At 55.5% G+C, this 22,031-nt stretch overlaps 1 protein-coding gene and 1 non-coding gene across 2 annotated transcripts; one reads left to right on the top strand and one right to left on the bottom strand.

The window, feature by feature from the left end:
- Positions 1-1,397: 1,397 nt before the first annotated feature.
- Ehd1 (EH domain containing 1) lies at positions 1,398-21,962 on the bottom strand. Its single transcript, XM_005333472.5, has 5 exons — positions 21,416-21,962; positions 17,383-17,480; positions 5,268-5,680; positions 2,639-2,803; positions 1,398-2,204 (listed from the first exon to the last, which is right to left on the bottom strand). The coding sequence occupies exons 1-5, from the start codon at positions 21,817-21,819 to the stop codon at positions 1,680-1,682; spliced, it is 1,605 nt and encodes a 534-aa protein (XP_005333529.3). The 5' UTR covers positions 21,820-21,962; the 3' UTR covers positions 1,398-1,679.
- Trnaa-cgc (transfer RNA alanine (anticodon CGC)) lies at positions 14,514-14,589 on the top strand. The gene has a single exon. It is a non-coding gene; the product is annotated as a tRNA-Ala (tRNA).
- Positions 21,963-22,031: the final 69 nt, after the last annotated feature.

Raw genomic sequence — 22,031 nt, 5'->3', positions numbered from 1 at the left:
CAGGCTGCCCAACCTGTCCCTGCCGGAGTCTTGGTCCCCCAAATGCTCTGCCAGTGGCCCCTGGGTCCCGAGTGGGAGGAGTCTGGGGCTCTTGGCCCTGGAAGAAACAACTGAGCACCAGGAGCCAGCGCCGGAGAATGAAAACTTTCTTTAATGCAAGGAAAACAGTCTCCAGTCTGACACGTGCCCCCAGGTGAGTGTGAACAGGTGCCCTTACCCAGGGAATGCCAGCGGGGCGGTGGGGACGCACCTCACCCAGCCTCACCCGACACCATACAGGAGGAAAGGCAGGCCGGGGCAGTGGGGGACAGGCCAGCAGCAGCACTACGGAGGGCAAGCGGCTCCCTGAAGCCCACCTGAGCACGGGAGGCTGCTCCACCTGCCCTGGCCAGCGAGAGCATCCAGGTCCCCAGGTCCCCAAGGCGGCACAGAGTAAAGTGGCTGCACTGGCTGCCTGCTGGCTCTGGTTTTATTGCTCATTGTGGGGCTGTGGGGTCCATCTGAGGAGATCCAGGTCCTGTGTGCCCCCCTTTGCTCAGGGGGAGGGGGAAGGTAGGAAAGGGAGAGGAAAACGGGGTGAAGGAGCTGAGTTTTCCCCTGGTCCCTGCTGCCTGGACAGGAGGCCAGAGCCGCAGGCTTCCTTTCACAGCCCCAAACCACACCAGGTCCCAGGGATCCTCCACCCACCTCAAGAAGAGTGCCAGGAGGCTCCAGCAGGCAGAGAGCGAGCCAGGGCCACAGTTCAGACACCTCTGGGCCAGCCGCCCCTCCTGGGCCACTGAAAGGTGGCTCTGACCTACTCCACACCCCTAATGGCTCTTGGGTGAAACTGCCCCAAAGCTGGACTGTAGGCAAGAGAGACAAAAGTCCCAGGTTTGAACTAGTTATGTGGAAGTTTCTTGAAAATCTGGTCAAGTATGAAAGGTGTCCCTTTATAGAACAAGACCTAGCTCACGTGTTCCTGGAAGGCGCTCACTCCTCCCTGCAGCCCCCTAAAACAACAGAGGCCAGCGGCTGGGCTTTGCACCTGTGGCCGCCACACTGTAGGGCTGGTGGATTGGGGGTGTGAGGGGCAGGGGTGGGGCCTGGGCACCGGGAGCCCAGGCTGTCCAGGCCGGGCGGGGAGACACTAGACTGGCTCACCCCAGGAGCACGGGCTTGGGGCAGAGCCGCTGCTCGAGGCCATCCCCAGTCTGGAAACACAGGGAACTGGGGCTCCTGTCTATTCGGCGGCCCCTGGTGGCAGCTGCCAGACCATGAGCTGAGGCGGGCCAGGCGGCCCAGCACCCTGGGGTCAGCTGCCATGGCGGCTAGCCAGGGCAAGAGTAAAGGCCGGGACGGAAGAGAGGGTGTGTGTGCATGGGCTGTCGGACAGAGGAGGAGGCAAGAAAGAAGGCTGCCTCTAACGTTATATATTAAAAATATCCATAGTTCTTGTGCACAAAATTCCATCATTCACATCCGAGCGTCACCCGCCTCCCCCAACGGGCCCAGGAACAGCCTTAAAGAAAGATGGTGGTCTTCCTGTTTGAGAACTGAGGAAACACCGCTCAGTCTTTATGGACCTTGAAAGGTGGTGACCCTTCCCCTCCCCCAATCTCTGCCTCCCAGGCCCCGCCCACCTGGGCAGGCACAGAGGGTGGGCAGGACATCCGAGTGGCCCTGCATGGCCGGGGCGGTCACTCATGCCTGCGCTTGGAGGGCGGGACGAGGTGCGGGGGCAGGTCGGCGGGCAGCTCGTGGCCCTCCAGCTTGACCTTGATGAGGTGGTTGGCCAGGGCGAACTCCTCGTCGTCCAGCAGCCCGTCCTTGTCCACGTCGGCCAGCTTCCAGATCTTCCCCAGCACCGTGTTGGGCAGCTTGGACTTCACCATCTCCTTCTTGGCGTTGGCTCCTGTGATCTTGCCATTGACAGGTGACAGTGTGTAGAAGATCTCATCGTAGGTGGGCTTGTCCTTGCCCACTACCCACTCAACGTCATCGATGCCCTCACCGGCCCCCTCGCCATAGCCGTGCCCAAACGGCCCGTTCATGGTGCCATCGAAGGCGCCGCCCTTCACGGCCTGGGAGGGCATCAGGGACTCTTCCTGGCGCACCATCACCATCAGTCGAGCGATGTCGTTGGCAAGCATGTCGTCCACTGTGTCCAGCAGCTTGGGCTTCAAGGCCTGGAACTTGCTGAAGTCCTGGGTCTGCAGTAGTTCCTAGGGTGGAGGAGAAAGGAGAGGGCTGGGTCGGGCAGCGGCCCTGGCTTCACAAGGACAGACCAGGTTTGGGGGCTGGGGTGTAGCTCAGGGTAGAGCGCTTGCTTGGCGCGTGTGAAGCCCTGGATTCTGAACCCAGAACCGCAAAAACAAAACAAATACAAAGGAGGCAGCCAGTTCCTCGCTGACCGTCCAGCGCTGTGAGCCCGGCTCAGCAGCACCCTCCAGGAGTCAGACAGGATGCTCAAGGTCCCCACCCCCTGCTGAGTCACCACATTCCCCTCCTTGGTGTCACAACCTGGGTCAACCCTGACTTGGGTGGGGTGCAGGTGACTAACCCAGCTGCGTCCCTCTGGGGAAGCACTACCCCCTGCAGCCAGGATTCCCTCCAGAGCCAGCACCCTATGCCCTGGCCTTTCTCAGGGCGGCCATACCTGCATCTTGCGGAGGCTCGGGAAGTCTCCGGGGGAGATCTGATGCTCCCGCTCAATCTTCTGGTAGATCTCACCCAGGTTGTTCACCAGTTCCTTCTTCTTGCTCTCTTTACCAAAGACGTTGGGCATCTCCTTCTTGAGGGAGCTGATGATGTAGGCATGGACCTGGGTGGGCAGAAGGGCTGGGCGTCAGGGGCTTGCTTGACATGTGCCCTGGCCGCCCAAGGGCCTTCAGGAATGCAGCCAGGTGCCCGCTGCTCACTGCCTGGGGGCAGGAAGGCAGAGGGGCCGGGGTCACACTCAAAGCTGCTGTTCCACCATATGATTCCTGGGTCTAGGGATCGACACATTTTGGCAAGAGGTACAACCCCTCCCTGCCATGGGGACAGAGGAAAGGTGGGTGCACCTGCAACAGAAGGCAGATGACGTCCTGCACAAGTCATGATGACAAGTGTTGCCTGTCAACAAGAGAAGGCCACCAGCTGAGCACTGAGAGGCGCCAGAGGCACTGCACCCCCTCCCCTGAACCTCGGGCTAGGAGAACTCAGTCTCTTCCAGTGAGCTCAGAGCGCCTGGAAGCCTGGCCCAGGAGCAAGGTGCTCAAGGTGCTGGGGGCAGAAGTGGGCATGTAATGGGGCAGCGGAGGGTGTCCCAGAGCCCCGTTCTGCCTGTTTCTCTTTGGCCTCAGCTGCCAAGGCAGGGGAGGCGAGCACTCCCTGCACAGCCAGGCAGTGGGGTGGAGTGGGTGTCCCTGCCTACAGCCTCAAATCTGTGCTGTGCTCAGGCGTTCCCAAGCTCCAATGCAGTCCCAGCTCTGCTCTGCGCACCACCAGTCTCGGGATGACTGAGGACTGGAAGGACCCACGAAGGCTTTCTCCAGCTGCTGCGAGGTTCTGCTCAGCTTCAAGCCTTGCTTACACATTTCCCAATTAAGGGCGGCCACCTTTCATCTGCCGCCTGCTCCAGGCTGGTTGCACTGGTGCCCCCACCAAGAGCAGCTCAGCCCTCAAATCGCTCAGCCCTGCCAAGTGACGTCCAGTCACAGAGGGCTGCTGCTGGCGGCCTCTCCCCTCCCGTGGCCATTCCAGCCCATCCAGTGCACCCCACTCAGTCCCAGTGGCAGCTCCCCCAGCTGTGGGGCTGGCATCTGGGATCTCCCAGGGATGCTGTAGCAGGTGGGTCACAGCCACAGACACCACCCTCCCAGCATAGGCTAGTGCTAGTACCCAGGAAAAGGAAGCAGCCACAAAACAGCAGCTGTGGGACAAAACTAGAGACCCCGGGGCTTTCCAGGCATATGACTAGACAGTTACAAGCCATCTCTGACGGCAGGGAGTCCGGCCTGCCCTGTTCTGCCTCTCGCCGATGGAGGCTGAGCAGGCCGAGGTTAGGGCCGCTCTCTGCAGCCTGGGGGAGAGCAGGGTCAGGGCCGCCCCTCAGCTCAGGCTCTTCTTGGTCCTTTGAGACCACAGGCTCCCATCTCAGAGCCAGCTCTGCTCACAGGGAGTCCTGGGTATCTAGAAAAATGAAGAGCCCTGTACCCTCCCCAGAGCAAGTTTCTGACAAGTGCTCATCGGGGACACCAATTCCGAGCTGAGCATGGTGGCCTCACTTAGAATCCCAGCAATTGGGGAGGCTGAAGCAAGAGGACTGAAAGTTCGAGGCCAGCCTGGGCAACCTGGTGAGACCTTGTCTCAGAAAAAAAAATATAAAAAGGTCTGGATATGTAGCTCAGTGGCAGAGGGCTCCTGGATTCAACCCTCAGTGTTACAAAAATAAAAAATAAAAATCAGACATCCTAGAGTGCCACCTTCTGCTCTGTGCTTGAAGGATTCACCGGCGTGCTGACGGGGTTTCCTGGCCTCCGCTACCCCAGACTCTCACTCAAGCACTTGGCCAGGCACCCAGATCCCAAAAGCTCAAGTGACACAGATGTTGTGTCAGGTGCAACGGGCTCTGAGCTCCTCTGGAGGCTCAGGATGGTTTGCAGGACCTTCGTAGCCGCTGCCGCCTCCCGGGGTGTGGCCTTGCGCACCGGTGCTCTCTCTGGGCTGAAGGCCAGGGCTATCTCTTCACTAGCTACCTCTTGTCTCCTGGACCGCAGCTCCCACCTCAGGCCACCCCATGGCCCTCTGTCCCCTGGGATGGCTCCCAGCTGTGGCCACGTAGCCCCCAGCCTACCTGTAACAGCACAGATGCTTGATGCTTGTTTTCATTTGTGCCTTGTTTTCCTTACAAGGCCACCAAGGGCTGGCCCGGGGCTGGGTGCCGTCCCTACTACACCCCCAGGACCACCACCAGGCCGCGCACTTTAATGCATAACGAAGCCTGAGGGGCAGCTGTGGAGGCCTGAGCTGCGTACAGCACACTGCATTTCCGGGGCACCTCCTTTCTTCTGTGGTAACTTCCTGTTTCCATGTTGAACACACATTCAGACTTTGACACAGGGAGGCACAACCCTGGGCTACACCACAGGGCCACAGAGCAGTGGCTTGTGACACAGAAAGAGCAACACTGGTCTGGCTCTGCAGACAGCTGGGCTGCGTCTCAGGCAAACCTCCAGCCCCAGAGCCCCGGGCCCCTTGGGCCCCATCTGATGCTGTGCCCAGCCCCTTGCCCCAGGGTCTACCTTGGCCAGCCTGGCCCGCTTGATCAGGTCATTGAGCTTCCTGAGGGCAGCGTTTCGGGGCAGAGACTGGATGTCTTTGAAGAGGTCCTGCTCCTCGGCCTCGAAGAGCTTTCGGTTGTCGGGGATGAGCAGCGGGTGGGACCAGAAAGAACCAATGTAGACGCGGACCACCTCGGGGGTGTTGATGATCTTGCCCAGGGACCACATGAGGGCCCCGTACACCCGCATCAGCTGCTGCGTCTCGATCTGGTCGGCCTTGTTCAGCACCACGCGGATCTTGTCCTCGTGGTTCTTGAGTGCCTTGATGACCTCAGAGAACTCGTCGGAGATGTCCAGCTTGTGGGCATCGAAGAGCAGGATGATGCGGTCCACCCGCTCGGCGAACCACTCCAGGACCGCAGCGAAGTCATAACCTGGGGGAAAGAGGGGTGAGGTCGGGGAGCCAAGGGCCCAGGCCGCCCTGTTGGCTCTTGGCCCTAACTTGGCATGGAACTGCCATACCCGGGGGTGCTCTTCAAGTCCCCGGAATGCAGGTATCTGAGCAGCACCGCTGCCCAGGACAGTCTCCCCTACTTCGGCGCCACACGGCCATACTCTTCTTACACGCGGCACCTGGCGTGGATAGGTGCTCGCGCACAGAAGCCACCCAGCCTGTTCTAAAGTGGGTCACGTGAGGGCAAGATGACCCCAGCAATGTGGCTTCGCACAGTAGGGCAGGAGAGATGGACCCAGGTGCTGCCGCCTGCCAACTGTGTGCCCACCAGCAGCGTCTGCAGTCTAGTGGCCACCTGTTCAGTGCTTACGTGCCAGGCTCCCTATTTTGCAAGAATCTCTCTTATTTTCTACAACAGGGGCTGGCAAACTACAGCTCAGAGACGACACAAGCTCCCTCCCCGCTGTGTAAACAGCCACACTCATCTGTGTCCAGGGCTGCTTTTGTCCACAGCAGCAGAGCTCGGTTGTGGCAGAAATCGTGAAGTCTGCAGAGCTGGAAACACTGACTTTCTGACCCTTCCAGAAAGTTTGCTGACCTCTGCTCTATATCGAGCCCGTGGGGTGCTGCAAACCACTTCCCTTTGTAGGTGTCAAATACTTCTCCCCCACCCCCACCCCCACGGCACAGGGCCGGAACCCAGGGCCTCACACACACTCGGCAAGTGCTCTGCCTCTGAGCTGCACTGCAGCCCTCTAAAGCATGTCTCTGTGACCAAGTGACTCTCCCAGACCAGCTCCAGCACTGAACCCTATTTTATGCTGTTTCTCACCAACCAATTAAGGTCCAATCAAACTCAACCAATTAAAATGACTTGTGCCATCTGACAGGCTAACTGGAATTCTGCCACTTACAACAAAACTCTCTATTTTAAGTTGGATTCATGGCTTCCAGGTTAAGCCTGCATTTTCCATCCTTTGTTGCAACAGAAATAAGAAAAGGTGTAAGAGCCCTTTTGGTTTTCTCCCTGGGAACTGGGATACAGATGTAATGGTAGGAGCAGAGTAGACACTTGAGTTCAAAGATGGAAGCGGTGTGTTCCCGGTGGCTGGGACTATTATTTTTCACATAAACTCCTGGGTATCTGACTCGGGCCATTCTGGAGTCTCCGCAATAGTGTTTTTAACTAGTATCTTATCTGACAACTATGGCTCTTCAAAATCTTTCCACTGCTTCCACTGATCCCAGAAGTGAAAATTCTGCTTCTCGCCTTTTAGGAACACTATGAGAAAGGCGGGTTGTGTATGGCAGCAGCCTAGAGTCCCCGGGGAATCTGGCATAGCCCACAAGGTGCCGGTCCTTCTCCTTGTTTTGCACCTGTGCCCAAGCCACTACAGACGCAGGCCAGCCCTCTAAGAACCACAAAGCAATTCCCAGAGAGCAGTCACCAACTCCTGAGAAGAAACCAGAGAAGCCCTTCCCGCAGATGCTCCACGGGAGGGGGCATGCCCGGGGCCCGCCCAGACAGCCTGCACCTGGCATCCCCCGTGAAGACCACATGGTGCCCCCAACCACTAGCTGACATGCATTCTGCAGACAAGAGGGACAGAAAGATGGCAGGGGGAGGGGAGCTCACAAAAAAGGACAGCCATCCATGGAATGTGGATGTGGCCCTCTCAGCAGCCAGTCGGGCAGCTCAGGCCTTGGTGCCGTTTGTGTTCCCCATCCTGCCAGGCCCTCCCAGCCCGGCTGCTGGAGAGACTGTGGGTCCCAAGGCCCTTAGGCTACAGGGTTGCCACCTCGAGGCTGCCAGGGTGCGATTCTGCTCTCTAAGACAACAATGTTCATGTTGCCAGGCCCCAGGTCAAGTGCGCTTTAAGGGTTGCTGTGCCTCTCCCAATGCTGGGACAGCCAGAAAGAACAGTCTCTGAAATAAGGTAGTTCTGGACTCAGCTCCTGGCTCTAGCCACTGACTGGTGACTTCACTTCTGAGTTTTACTGTATCTGCATGATTTCTCTCTAGGTCCTACAGGCAGGATTAAATGAGGTAATGGGAGGGCCCCCCCACAGGGACCTAGCAGGAAATGGAACAACTGGGGGAGGGGGCGTGGAGTTCCCTGGGAACAAGGGACTGAGGGGCCTGGAATTCCATCACTGGTCAGGAACTTAGAGCTACCAGTGTTTGGCCTGACTTGGAGGTCAGAGGCCAGACTCCCTGAGGCAAGTCACCAAAATGTAAAAATCCCAGATCCACCGCTTTAGTGACAGCATGGTTGGGGGGGGGGCTCCTCAGAGCTTTGATTTGCAACTCTTTGCTGCTAAAGCACCACAGGGACACGGCATGCTGACCAGAGGACAGGGACATGGCATGCTGACCAGAAGGCAACTCTTCCCCAGGCAGAGGTGTGCAGTAGCTGGGGCTGGGCTTCTGACTGGGCAGGGGAAGCCGATCTGCTTCCCGGGGGCTCCAGCCAACAATAGCCAGGGCAGCAGAGTGTCCAGGTTCAACGTGCCCAGGTGTGGGAGCGCACTGAGCAAGTGCCAGGACACTACATGCCAGCTGACAGCCACCACAGGCTGCCAGTTCCAAAGTACAAGGCTGCAGGGACACCCCAGTCCCGGAGCAGGGAGCGGACACTCAGGGAATGAAAAGTCAGCAGAAGTTGGAGGGGATGGTGCTGCCCCAGGCCTCAGGCCACGCCCCGGCTGACCCATGGGGCCACTTTTTGAGGAGTAGCTTTAGGAACACAGGCCAGCACTGAAAAACCAAGTCTCAGGAAATAATGGAGGCCTCTCACTCAGCAAAAGTGAGCCCGACTTCTCCCTCGTCACACTGTGTCCTCACCCCACCACAAGTGGGAACTAGAGTCCACACAGCTGGGGACGCAGCGATGCCAAAACCAAGTTCCTGGGAACAGGGGCGCCCCGATGGGCTGTGCTCAGCCGCGTTGGGTTTGGCTTGGCAGTCAGGACGGTGCCTGGGGAGCTGAGCTCACCCTCCCAAGTCCCACCCAGTTTGGCTTCCCATCCCTACCTCTCCTCCACGGGGAACAAAAGCGGAGAAGGCCGAGTCTGAATCCCAGCCCGACCCTGCCCCCACCCGGCCCACAAGCCCAGCTCCTGGCCAGCACCTAGGCAGGAGTCAAAAATGGAGCTAAGGCAATATTTTCACAGGTGAATAAAATTTCCTGTTTATTATGGAAAATGCTCACACTTTTGGTGGGAGGGAGCCACAGCGGCTGGCCAAGTACATCCACAGGTCACCTAAAAGGTCACAGCACTCATGCCTGCACCATGTCATCAAGGGCGTGTGACCACATGTCTGGACATCACCACCAGGCCCACCTGGAGCTTCTTGGCCCACCGTCCCTCACTGCCCTCAGAGGCACCTCTGTGGCTTGAGACACGGTTTCCAGAGGCACGGAGGGCCACACCACACAGCAGCGCCACCAAGTGCCTGGGGTCCCCAACAAGGGGCAAGAACAGCAGCAGAACCCTCCATTCAGGTTGGTGGTGGGTGACAAGAACAGAAACACCCACCCGTCAGGCCACCAGCAACACCAGCATGTGCACAGAACGAGCCTGCAGGCTCTGGGGCCAGCAGAGGTTGGCTTGGGTGTCCCCAGGCCCGGATGCAGGGGTGGAGGTGAGGTTTGTCCAGTTCAGGCCCAGGTGGGAGTGACAGAGCTGACACAGAAAACTCGGCCCTTGGGGTGGGCTAGAGAGAAAAGTCAACCTGCCCAGTGGGGATTTAGTGAGTAAAAGCCAGTGTCACCTCTGCTAAGGGACATGAGCCCCCGGGATAAGCTCTGGCCCCAAAGTCCTAGAACCTGGAAGAACAGACGCCAAGAGAAAGAAGCCAGACACGAGGCCACTCCAGACCCCACCCGAGGTCCCAGAACAGCCAAGGCCAGGAGAAAGTGGGAGGGAGGGGCCGGGGAGGGGGAAGGGGGCGGGGTTTAGTGGAGAATTTCAATTTGGGGAGCTGAGAAGTTCTGGAGATGGACAGAGGGGCTGGCTGCACAGATGTTAATGTCCCCAACGCCACGGAGCTGCACGTGAAGAAGTGGGCAAAGTGGAAAATCTTATGCATTAAATACATTTTACCACAATTTAAAAAGAGAAAAAAGTCCTGGGAGTGGGACCTGAGGATGAGCAGAGCCACTCTGGACAGCCACGGCAGAGGCCCCGGCCACCTACAGCTGCCTTCCCACCTGGGCCCAGGAGAGGACGAGGGGGCTGCTCTCCACACCCCTCCCTCTCCAAGCACCATCAAGCACTACTCAGGTGGTTCCACAGCTGGAGGGAACTGCCTCACACATTCCGCAAGTTTCTAGAACATGAAACAATGGAGGGTTTGTCTCCATCTGACTCCCGTTTCCTGCCATTCAAGCAGCATGAGCCTCAATATTCCTTGCCAAACACCCCATCACACAGGTTCCCAGCTCCCACAGGACGAGACGGCACAGCCAAGAAACAGCCAAGCAGGGTCTCGCCATCTGGGACCCAGCAGCTTATAAGGACTAGCTCGGAAGCCCCCCCATGCTCAAGTAGCACAGAGTTTAAACCTCACCCTGGGGATTCATTCACTGGAAAGAAATGAAAGCCTAAGTCCATACCAACAGCTGTACACCAATATTTACAGCAGCTTTAGTCAAGTTTTGAATAATAAAATACTCCAGTTTTGTCCCAAACTAGAGAAAGTTCAAGAGGTGAATGGGTCACAAATGAGAGGTCAGCCTGGGATGGGATGCAGCTTAGCAATAGAGAGGAAGCATCGCCAGGGCCCGGTGTGGCTTGGTTGTGGAGCCCGGTCTAGCATGTGGAGGCCCTGGGTTCCATCACCTGCACCTCAAATTATTATTTTTTTTTAAGGGAAAAGTTTTGGTTTTTATTTTGGTATTGGGGGTTGAATCCACGGGTGCTTAAACCTGAGCCACATCCCCAGACCTTTTTAGTTTTTAAGACAGGGTTCTTGTTAAGTTGCTTAGGGCCTTGCTAAGTTGCTGAGGCTGGTCTCAAATTTAAGATCCTCAGCCTCAGCCTCTCGAGTTGCTGGGATTATAGGCGTGTGCCACCGTGCCCAGCTCAATATTCCAAAACACAGGAATGAATCTCAAAAGCATCAGAATCGATGAAAGAAGACAGACACAAAGGCTCTGCATTATATGATTCCATTTATAGGGCATATCAGAAAAAGCAAACTTTAGGGACAAATGTCACTGTGCTGCCTGAACTGGGCACGAGTGACCACAGAGGACATAGGGAAGTTTTCGGGTAAGGGAAATTCCCTGTCCTGGTTGGTGGCAAACAGCTGCTACAATGAGCTGTACACTCCCAAAAGGGTGGATCTAAGCATACAGAACGCAGACCTCAACCCATCTGACCTAAAATAAGCAACAAGACAAGGCAGCGGAGGAAGGACAGATGGACTGGCATGTTGCAGGAATCTGGCAAGAAATGGCAAACAGCGTTCAAACAGTGGGAGAAACCAGAGGAGATGGGCACTCCACATTCTGAGTCCCCCTTACCAGTTTTCACAACATTTATAAGCTATCAAGTGTTGTAAATTTTCTAGTCTGAAAAGACATGGTTGTGCACAAGGTTTCAAAAAAGGATATGTGGGGGGGCTGGGGTTGTGGCTCAGCAGTAGAGCGCTCACCTAGCATGTGTGAGGCCCTGGGTCCCATCCTCAGCACCACAGAAAAATAAATAAATAAAATAAAGGTATTGTGTGCAACTACAACCAAAAAATAAATAATAATAAAAAAGGGCTGGGGCTGGGGCTGGGGCTGGGGCTCACTGGTAGAGCGCTCGCCTAGTTTGCATGAGGCACTGGGTTCCATCCTCAGCATCACATAAAAATAAAATAAAGATACTGTGTCCACCTAAAACAAAAAAATAAATAAATATTAAAAAAAAAAAGGATATGTAATCATGTGTACAAGTTTTCAGGAGGGAAGCGTGTTTACAAGGCAGAGTGCGATAAGGGCCTTGGCCTGGAGCCTTCATTCAAAGTGACACAGTTAGATCCCAGGGAAAGTTCTTTACAGTCCAAAAGGTAGGAGTCAATGGTGCTAATTAGGTTCCCTGAAAACCAGCCTGCTGAAAAGGGGAAGGGAGGAGAACTCTCCCTTTCTAGGCACTGATTTTCGCAGACAGTGTCCTTAGTTGATTCTGTATCAGGCCGGGGTCAGTTACCAGCACAGCACCGGGCCCCACACTTCAACCCTGCGCTAGCTCTAATCAACAGCCAGCCGGGTCACCCCACAGGTCACCCAAGCCTCAGTTCCCAGTTTCTTCTCTGTAGCGGAAGACAGTAGTTCGCCCCAGAGGCTGCCGGAAGGTCCAGTGAGTGCCTGGCTCTGCGTGAATGTCTGCTCTTATTTACTCTCAGGATTTGTATTTGGGACCAAGAAGCCCAGATCCTGATGGGCGTGTGGGCAGGGATGGCTTCTGAGGCATGGAGAATGCCTGGTACCTCAAATAGAAACCAAACATTTGCAGGGCTCGGGCCAGCTGCTCCCCAGCCTGCCACCGGCTGGCAGCATGGGGAACAGGTGCCGAAGCCAGCACAGCCTGGTACGCCGCCTCCACAGGCAGAGCTGGCTGCACCCCCGGCTGAGCGCTCAGCCAAACCAGCTTGCTGGGCAGAGAGGAGGAGCGCAGGGGGGATGCACACCAGTGGGGTGTGGTGGGGGTCAAAGACTTTAGGGAGGCTGACTATGGGCAGGCCAGGCCAGAGGATGTTCTGGAATCCAAAGGGGAACCCCAGCTGAGTCAGTGCTGCCCCGAGAATGCTCCTCAGGACATGACTCAGAAAAACAGCAAAGTCTGGGAAACCCTGGAGCTTCTGGTCTCTTTACTATTAGTCAGGGGACACTTGGTGAATGCTTAACTGTGTGCCAGGCACCAGGGCGAGCGTCTCCTGCATGTCCACTTCTACACCATCCTCAACAACCCTAAGAGGGCTGTAATACAGTGAAAGGACTGCTGTACCTGTCACCATGAAGTGGCCCCCAGGAGTTACAGTGACTCCTTGGGGCCAGTGCTGACCTGGATTGAAGCTTCTGGTATCATCTGTGCTGTATTTCCAAGAGGAACACCGCACTCAGCCTTGCCCCAGGCCTCTGGGCAACCCCTGGAGCAGCCTGTGGTTGCAGAACACTCTGGGGAAACTGGCCTAGAGGGTATGATCAGGTCACAGGGTTCTGGGCTGCAGAGCTGGAAGCCCTACCCAACTATGAGGTTCAGGATGGCGTAGCGAAGCATGCAAACCAGGGACAGTCTGCAGGAAGGCAAGTGAGAACCCAGGGGACCTCCATGGATGGCCTGGGGGCAGCTTCCGACTGGAGGCAGGGAACAGGGAGAAGATGCTATATAAACCCCAGACCTCGGGTCCCTTCCAGACTGAGCCTGACCTTGACTGGGGGGAGGCAGAAGGCAGCCTCTGTGTTTTAGGGGAGCTTAGAACCCTGTACTATAAAGACCCAAAAGGGTCAAAGGTCCATCTGATCCAACTCTCAGTTACATTGCAGCATAAGCACAACCTGGCCAGGTTTGAATCCTGGGGCCGACCCCTGCTTGCCTGGTGTCATCTGGGGCTCCTTACTGATGTCCCTCAGCCCGTTTCCTCATCTGCACGGCAGCAGCTTCCTCGCAGGCGCAGCTGCTGTGGTGACTAGATGGGACGCTTTGCTGGGCAGTAGCAGCAGGAAGCCAGGCACCGGGCCACCCAGGCTGAAGTCTCAATGCCCCTGCCAACACAGCTTTCCTGGGAGAAACTGAGGCACAACAGTTACAGCTCAGTCACAGCTACAGAGTGACAATAGGGGAGGTGGGGGGCGCACTAGCCAGGCCCCTAACGTTGCCACCTGCTGCTGCCCAGAGGACTGCATGGAAGACCCTGCTCCCAGGTGCTGACTACGCAGGTAGTTGGTCATGGCTCTGGGAGCCAAGGGCACCTGCCCTGCTTGGCTCAGCTGCCCTTTATCAGTCACATGGGCAATACTCAGGAATGAACGCTGTCCTCACCGGCCACCTTTCTCCGCTGACAGAAGACAATGTTATCTTTAAAGTCACTCAGAAGATTAGCTGAACAGGCAAGAGCAGCTTGAGACCCCAAAAGGGGCCCCTTTTCTTCCCTGAGTCAACTCTCAGGGGTCCCCAGCAGGGCCTGGGCAGTGTCCAGACTGCTCTGGGGCTACACAGGCCCCATCTTATCTCTGCAGACGGTACTTCCTGCACATATTAGGGGCCGTGGGGAAAGGGAAAGAATCAGGAGGGGCTGGCGGACAGGGTGGGAGTGGGAGCACGTGGGCTCAGCAATGAGAGTGTGAGCAACCCACAGGACGTTCTGTTTTCCAGGGAACAGACGACAGACTGCAGCAGTGTGCCACTGTCCAGCCCCGCCTTCGCCTTGGGCCTCTCTTTCTGGGAAGGAAACACCTGTTTTCTATGCTGCCAGCAAAGGGAGCCCAGAAGGTGCTGCCCTGCCCTGACTTCCTCTGCCGCACTGGGCCACAGGAGGCCTTCAGGAGACCAGCGGCAAGGTCTCCAAGAAGTCCGACCCTCCCGTGATCTCCTGGGGTGACCACCTGGAGTCCACATCCAGCAACTCCAGAGGTGTCAAGTAATAGTCCTTCTTTCAATGATAAAATGCCCAGCCTCAAATCCTAACTGGGTAACGTACAGTAAGTCACATTTAAGTCAGGATCTCTGGAGTTATGGAGAGAAAGGAATGGTCTAGAAAATGGATTGAATCTCAATACTTCACAGTGACAGCCCTCCTCCAATCAGAGGGATGCACTGGGGCTGGGGATGTAGCTCAGTTGGTAGAGTGCTTGCCTCGCATGCTCAAGACCCTGGGTTCAATCCCCAGCACCAACAAAAAAAACAGAGTGATACCCTGATCTTTCAGCACCCCTCTTCTTCCCAGGGTGCAGTAAGGGTACCTTCTATAGATATGGGGGCTCTGGCTACAGAGACCCAGAGGCGCTTCATGTTTCACCTAGCAGACACAGGAGGCCCCACAAGGCAGGCATCTGTCTCCTGTTGGCTCTCTCCTCCATGTGTTGCCTGCACAGGCTACTTGAGGGCCAGAACTGCCTGGCACATAATGTCCTTCCTAACCCCATCAAAACACATTGCCGGGCTGGAGATATAGCTCAGTTGGAGAGTGCTTCCTTGCATACATAAAGCCCCAGATTCAATGCCCAGCAACACACAAACACATCCAAAAAAAAAAAGAAAAAAAAAGATTGTCAAGTGACTAATTAGCTATGGAACTTCAATAAAAAATAAAAACATTGCCAAGAAGGCTGCAGGGGGTACATGCAACTTAGACCCTCTCTCAAATTGAAACTATAAAAGGGCTGGGGATGCACCTCAATGGTAGAGAGCTTGCTGGCAATCAAGAGATCCCAGGCGCCATCTCCAGTATCGCAGGGAAAAAAGAAAAGAGCAAAACAAAACCTATGGGCTGGGACGTAGCTCAGTGGTACAGCATTTGCCTCGCATGTCCTAGAGAGAACAAGTCCAGACCACGCCTCTCTCCTCACAGGAAAGGAGCAGGGATTCCATGCACCAAGACACCAAGTCCAAGCTGCTCAGCCTAAGCCCTGAGGACACAGGCTGAAGTGTCACAGACCACAGAGCAGGCAAATGTCATGGCACCAGGGAAACAGAAGCTACTGAATCCTTTTATTAGGTAACAGGAGCCAGGAGAGACCCGCATCAGGCCCTAAAGCCACACCAACAATGGCATTCTAGAGGGATAAGCCTCTTTTGGTGAGTGGCTGTCCCTGTCCTACACTGTGTGCACACTGCCACACAGTAAGGCCCTCAGCCTACTCCTGAGGCCTCAAAGGCCAGGACACCTCAGCCCCGAGGCATGTTGTCAATGGACTCCTGCTGCAGTTCCTGCTCTTAAAGAGTAACTTATTCAAACTTGCCTTGCTCTGGCCAGTTACAGGGCGTTGGCTCATGAGGCATTTTCTTAAAATCAAGTTGGAACAATAAGAAGGAAGAAGATGGGCCCTGGCTACTTTAGAGGGGTCCCCAAATCTGCTCCCCTTAACTCCTAGAAGCATCACTCCCACCAGGGTTACAACCTAAAAGCAAAATGGGCAGCTTTCAAACCCGATTAGAGAGATGTTTCTTGCACGTCCGAGGCCAATCTAGTCTCAGCAACTTACCAAGAAAGACCCTGCCTCAAAAAATTAAAAGGGCTGAGGGTGTAGCTTAGTGGTAAAGCTTCCCTGGGTTCAACCTTCATATAAGAAAAAAACGGACACAGTCTTAATATGTCTGATGCAACGTCACACTGGCTGGGGCCTTCAAGGACAGAGGACAGAGCTTCACCCCTCAAAACCACAGCAGATCCAAGCACCCCGAAGCCCAGGTGGCTGGCTTCACTTGCAGTCTCCCCACTGTGGGGCAGCCCGGAGGGCAAGGGGCACAGGGCAGCTATGCAAGTTAATGATAAACTGGTCACTGGTCCTCAACCCTTCCTCATTTCATTTTCCCCTCTGCAGCTGCAGATTTCCCCTCCAACCCCAGCCCGCCCTCATGGTCCTTCCAAAAGGCACTCACTCAGGCCCTATAGCGGGTGCCCACCTTTAGGAGCGGGCGACAGTGAGCAATGTGACCCAGGCCAGACACATCCCGAACCAGGTCTTCAAATGAGCATGGCAAAACTCAGACAGGAGTTGACACAACTGGATCTAACCCTGGGCACGAAATCTACCCCTCACCCCCCTACACCCCCGCCCCTTGCCCTTGCCCCTGCCCCCGCACCTCAGGGCGGTTGCTGACTACACACGCTAAGCAAATTTAAGCAAATTTTTATGAGCCCTAAGAAGTTCACTAGTTCTGCTAGTTTCTCTTTCGTCTGGCAGGCTCACAGTCCTGCTGGGCTTACTAGAACTCAGATGGCTCTAGGAGGCAAAACTTTGAAATGCTGATGGAAGCAAGTAAGCCCCGGGAGGCCAGCCAGCACTGCTAGCTGGGCCACCTGAGCACGGGGGCAAATCACCCAGCCAGTTATCCCTGCTACCCCACTGCATGGCCTGAGGCCCCAACTGCCCTGTCTCCAGCATGCTCCAGGATTCAAAAGCAGCCAGTCACAGGGAATGGGCAGGGGCCCCATCTTGGCTGCTCCTGTCACTTGAGTACAGGGAGGCAGGGAAGAAAGCAGCAGCCTGGAGATAAGAGGCTAATGTGAAGCACCTATCCTTTAGACAATTTTTGTGTGTGTGTGTGTGTGTGTGTGTGTGTGGTGCTGGGGATTGAACCCAGGGCCTAGTGCAAGCGAGGCAAGTGCTCTACCAACCGAGCTATATCTCCAGCCCTCCTTTAAATGTTTTTAAAAACCCTGCCAGGCACCTACCTATAATCCCAGTGACTCGGGAGGCTGAGGCAAGAGGATCGCAAGTTCAAAGCCAACCTTAGCAATTTAGTGAGACCCTAAGCAACTTAGTGAGACTCTGTCTTGAAATAAAAAAATAAATAGGGCTGGGGATGCAGATCAGTGCTCAAATGCCTCTGGGTTCAATCCCTGATGGAAATAAAAGGAAAACGCTGGGGTGGAAGACACCTGAAGGAATCCCGGCAACTGGGCAACAGATATCAGCTGAGGTGGTCGAGGACACTGGCACCTGGCTGCAGCCTGGATCTGTTTACCTCTGCTGATTCGCTGCTTCTCTCCGGACAGGATCCCGGGAGTGTCAATGATGCTGATGCTGTCCAGGACGGGGTTGGGCAGCTGGGCACACATGAACCTGCAGAAGAGCAAGGCCAGAAAGCTGTCAAGGCAAGGCTGTTGATGCTCCAGATGCCACAGGGAGGGCGTCCTGGCCTCCGCTGTCTCCATGCTGGCTTCCTTCCCAGAAGCAAGGAACGTAAGGAGGTGTCCTATCATCTTACTTTCCAGAGGTGGCCAGCAAACTGGAAAAACTTTTTTTTTTTTTGGTGTTGGGGCTGGAACATGGCCAAGGCCTTGCACAGGCTAAGCACGGACTCTACCCTGGAGCCATGCTCCCTGCCCCCACCAAGTGGACATACTTTCTCAACTGGAAATGTAACAGTAGGCTCCAAATGACCCACAGCAGTGTTTCTGTCACAGCTGCTCCCCGGCCACCGCCTCGAGTTCCAGAGTCCTACTTCCCAGTTGCTGACTTGTTAATGACAGCCGAGCCTAGGTCACCACTCAGTTCAGAAGGAAACAGACGCTTGACACGGGGACCTTGCCATTCCATATTACAATGTTCAACTATTTGGCTGGAGTCCCACAGAGTGAAGAGGGATGGTCTCTTCCCATTGCTGCTGGGCCAGCGCTCCCCTTTCACCCAGCTGCCTGGATGAAGGGGCGGCAGTGGGCTGCCAGTAAAGACTGGGGGAGCACACAGGCTGGCTGACAGCGGGGAGGTCAGCAGACACACCATGCTCTGAGGTCAAAGTGGGCACAGTCACCACAGGCTGGAGACTCCTTGGGGGAGGGATTAGCTACCCAATTTCCACACTGGGCTTAGAACTACCCAGAAGAACAAAGGTGATCTCAACTGATAGCAGGATTCTTTACAGAAAAGAATCCTTTAAGAACTTTCTAAAGGGACTAAGGATATAGCTCAGTTGGTAGAGTGCTTGCCTCACATGCACAAAGCCCTGGGTTCAATCCCCAGCACCAAAAAAACCCACCTCTCTGAAGACCCAAACACAGCAGCGCACGCCCATAGTTCCTGCCGAGGCTGAGGCAGGAAGGACCATGATTTTGAGGCCAGCATGGGCAATGCAGCAAGACCCCATCTCAAAATAAAAAGGGCTGGGGATGTAGCTCAGTGTACAGCACCCTTGGATTCAATCCTTAGCACCATAAACAAAACCAAACCTCTCTAAGAAAGTACTGTGAGCAAAGGAAATCCTATTGTCCAGCAGGACACAGGCACAGAGCTGCCCTTCCAACAGTGAGGAGGATTCAGGACTGATTAGCTCCTCCTTGTGGCCCCATCACCCAAGTAACTGGTGGTCCACAGGCCAGCAAGAGGTGCCGTCTGTGAGTGCAACCAAGTGCAACCAAGCCAAACCAACTGACCCCCAAGGTGAGAAAACCTCAGACTTCACCCCTCCAAGGCCAGCATGGAGCACGAGTGCCCTTCTGCACGTCCATCCTGGGTTTCTGCTCAGGAAGGGGCTCTCTGAAAGGGCTGACAGAAGAAAAGGTGTGAAAGGAGGTCTGCCTTTGAGAAGCACCTCGTAACATACACAAAAAAGCCCCTACAGGGGCCTGGTGAGTGAAGGCACATTTGTAGGACTCAGGAAGAAGCTGCTCTGCTGCACCTGGGAGCGTGGTGGAGAACAAGAAAGGCAGGTGGCAGGAAAGATGCTGGGTCCTAACACGGAGGCAGACTGGTCTCCCTGTACAAGTGGGCAGCCTGGTTATGCAACAGGTTTTAACCAGTCACTCTGAGGTCTCCCTGATTGTACCCTGTCTCAGTCTGCTCCATCTCTATCTGATTGTATTCTTAGAGCAGACACTCAGAAGGAAAAGGCCGGAAAGTCAAGTTCATGACTCAATGGGTCCCTTTAAGAGTGCTGGGAGAGGCTGTAATAGCCACAGAAAAGCCCCTTTTGTTGCACCCTCCCTGGCGGGCGGCTCCCTGTGTATCACACATCCTGACACAGCTTGGGCCTTGGTTGTAATTGATAAGGCCCCCTTGGTAGACCCCCCGGCACTCAGGGACCCTCTGGAGATGAGGCGGTGGCAAAGCAGCATTAAGTGTGGATCTTGGGTCTAGTGACACCCACACCATCAAAATGCCTATCTGACCAAAACTCCTAAGCTGTTCCTTTTTCAGGCAGAAGCATTAGTGACCACAGGTTTGTCTTAATGAGTGAACTCGAGAAATCAACTCAGTCTCCTAAATTAGTGAGGCAGGGGCTGCTGGGGTGGCATCCAGGATCCTTCCAGCTGTGAAAACTCTAGGTTTCTGAAGGCAGAAAACATAACATGCTGGGTTTCTCCTTTTAAAAAAGCTCTACCCTCATGATTGAATCAAGTGAAGACTTGAGGACAATGACCCACCCTGTCATTCCCAAAAGTTCTTCCTGGAAGCAGAAATCTAATGAGTAGATAACTTTCCAGTACAGCAGCCAAACTTTCCACAAGAACAAATGGCTCCCACCAGCTAAGGTCTGAGCCAAGTGCCTATCTATAGGCATGATAAAATGTAAGCATCCTTGAAAAAGGGGCCAGGCTAAGGGGACCAGCCCTTCAAGAGCCTGAGCCCAAAGGGCTTCACTCAACTGGCCCTGCCAACACCATGAGCATAGAATGGGAGCACAGGATTAAATGCCTGAAAGAAGCAAAAAGACACCAAAGGTCAGCTCAGGCAGGGAGGCGGGCCTGGTCAGGGCCTGGGCTCTGGAGCAAGCCAGCCTGCCCTGTGTGGCCACAGCATCTGGGCAGGAATGTAATCACACAGGGCGGAGACCTGGAAGGCAGGATTGAGATTCTTTCTTAGGCTCTTCCCCTGACACAGACTTCAGCTACTCAAAGGCTTGGAGTCTCTTTGAAAGAGAGAAGGGAAGGGTCTGTGAAGTCTGGAGGTTTGTTCCCCTGGGGCCTAGGGATGCCTTGAATTCCTTTAGAGAAAAGTGTGACACTCCTTAGAGAGGAGACCACTGTTTTACTCATAGCCTTGCATGGGTCAGGATCTTGGAGGACCACTCTTATAATAAGGGGGCAGTTCTCACCCATTTAACCAGGGAAACTGAGTTAGTCCAAGTAGGCTAAGGAACATCCTAACACATCTAAAGTGGGATTAGGGCCCAAATCCCATTTCAGGGTTCCTAGCGCCACCACCTCCTGAAGCCTCTCAAGGCAGCAATGACCCATTAAGAGCTACCTTTGGGAGAAGTATTCAGAGTCCATCTGTCCCCTTCCTTCAAAGGGCTGCCACAAAGTCAGAAGGCCACAGAGGATCCTTCTTGTCCCTCCTACACAAAGCCAATGGTCCCAGGGGAGGCAGAACAGAGACACACCACACCAGCAAATGAAATGGCCAAAAGCCTTAATGGGTTTTTCTAGGACACTTAAGAAACATCTCAGCCTAGCATGGTGGCTCAGGCCTGTAATTCCAGCAACTCAGGAGGATAAGGCAGGAGGATTTCAAATTTGAGGCCAGCCTCAGAACTCAGTGAGACCCTCAACAACTTAAGAGAGATCCTGTGTCAAAAAGGACTGGGATGTAGCTCGGTGGTAAAGCACCCCTGCACAGCAGCCCAGGGGGACACAGATACACACACACACACACCACATGATTTTAAAAAAAAATCTCAGAGCAGGGAGAGATTGATTTGAATGACTTGGATGCGTCCAGTCTGGGGAAGAAGGTGGAAACCAAGAAGGAGAGGACAGCAATAACTCATCTTTCTAACCCGAACCCTCGCATTGCTCGAAGTTGGGCTGGGGTCTGCAGGAGGGTTTGGGAGTTAAACTGATAATCTGGAAGATTCTGGGGGCGACAGAAGCCGTAGTAGTCGGAAATGCCCACTCCCAGACCTCCAGATGAGATTGGATGGGTTTTTCCGTGGGACTCCTGTCCCTGGGAGTGGTCGTTCAGGGTCTGGTCGGGGCCTCAGAGACAAAGGATAGCGAGGACGGGGGCCGTGAGAGGCCCAGGTCGCCCCTGGAGCCCCCGGGACAAGGGAAGGATACCTGTTGAGGAAGGCGTTGCCGAAGGCGTTGAGCTTGCGGAAGGGGCGCCGTGGGTCAACGACGAGCGCGTTGCCGGGCACCACGCCCTCGGTGGGGCCGTGCATGACCGCGATAAAAGAGTCGGTGGTGGGCTCGGGCCCGATGCGCATCCCCGGGAAGTCCTGCTCGATCAAGTGCCGGATGAAGGTGGTCTTGCCCGTGCTGTACTGGCCCACGAGGAGCACCATGGGCTTGTTGTCGAAGTCAGCATCCTCCAGCGCGGGCGAGTGGAACTCGTGGAAGCGGTAGTGCTCTTCCAGGGGCAGCAGCTTCTGTGCGTACAGCTGCCGCAGCCCCTCCGCAACTGTCTGGAAGAGCTCCGGCTCCTTCTTGCGACGGGCATCCTTGCTGACCCAGCTGAACATGCTGCGGGGAACGGGGCTGGCTGCTGCGGGGTAGACGGGCAGCTGAGAGCGGGGCGAGAGCGCACCGCCGAGGAGGGGCCGGCCGGCCGGCGGAGAGACGCGGGCGGCGGCCGGGGGACAGGGGGCGGGGAGCGGCCCGCACTGCGCAGGCGCAGGGCACGGCTCACTGAGGCGCCCTCTGCCGAGTGGAGCGCGCGCCTCGCCGAGCGTCC

This window comes from Ictidomys tridecemlineatus, chromosome 4 (assembly GCF_052094955.1).
Source record: "Ictidomys tridecemlineatus isolate mIctTri1 chromosome 4, mIctTri1.hap1, whole genome shotgun sequence".
NCBI classification, from domain to species: Eukaryota; Metazoa; Chordata; class Mammalia; order Rodentia; family Sciuridae; genus Ictidomys; species Ictidomys tridecemlineatus.
Note: the sequence above shows the minus strand (reverse complement) of the source record. Positions and strands in the feature narration are given on the sequence as shown.

What these genes read in the sequence shown, in the direction of transcription:
- Ehd1 (XM_005333472.5), bottom strand. Translation starts at nt 21,819, where the DNA reads ATGTTCAGCTGGGTCAGCAAGGATGCCCGTCGCAAGAAGGAGCCGGAG. An exon ending in GAAGCAGCGAATCAGCAGAG is followed by an intron (nt 5,681 to 17,382) that starts GTAAACAGATCC and finishes TCTTTCCCCCAG; the next exon opens with GTTATGACTTCGCTGCGGTC. An exon ending in CGAGCCTCCGCAAGATGCAG is followed by an intron (nt 2,205 to 2,638) that starts GTATGGCCGCCC and finishes CCTCCACCCTAG; the next exon opens with GAACTACTGCAGACCCAGGA.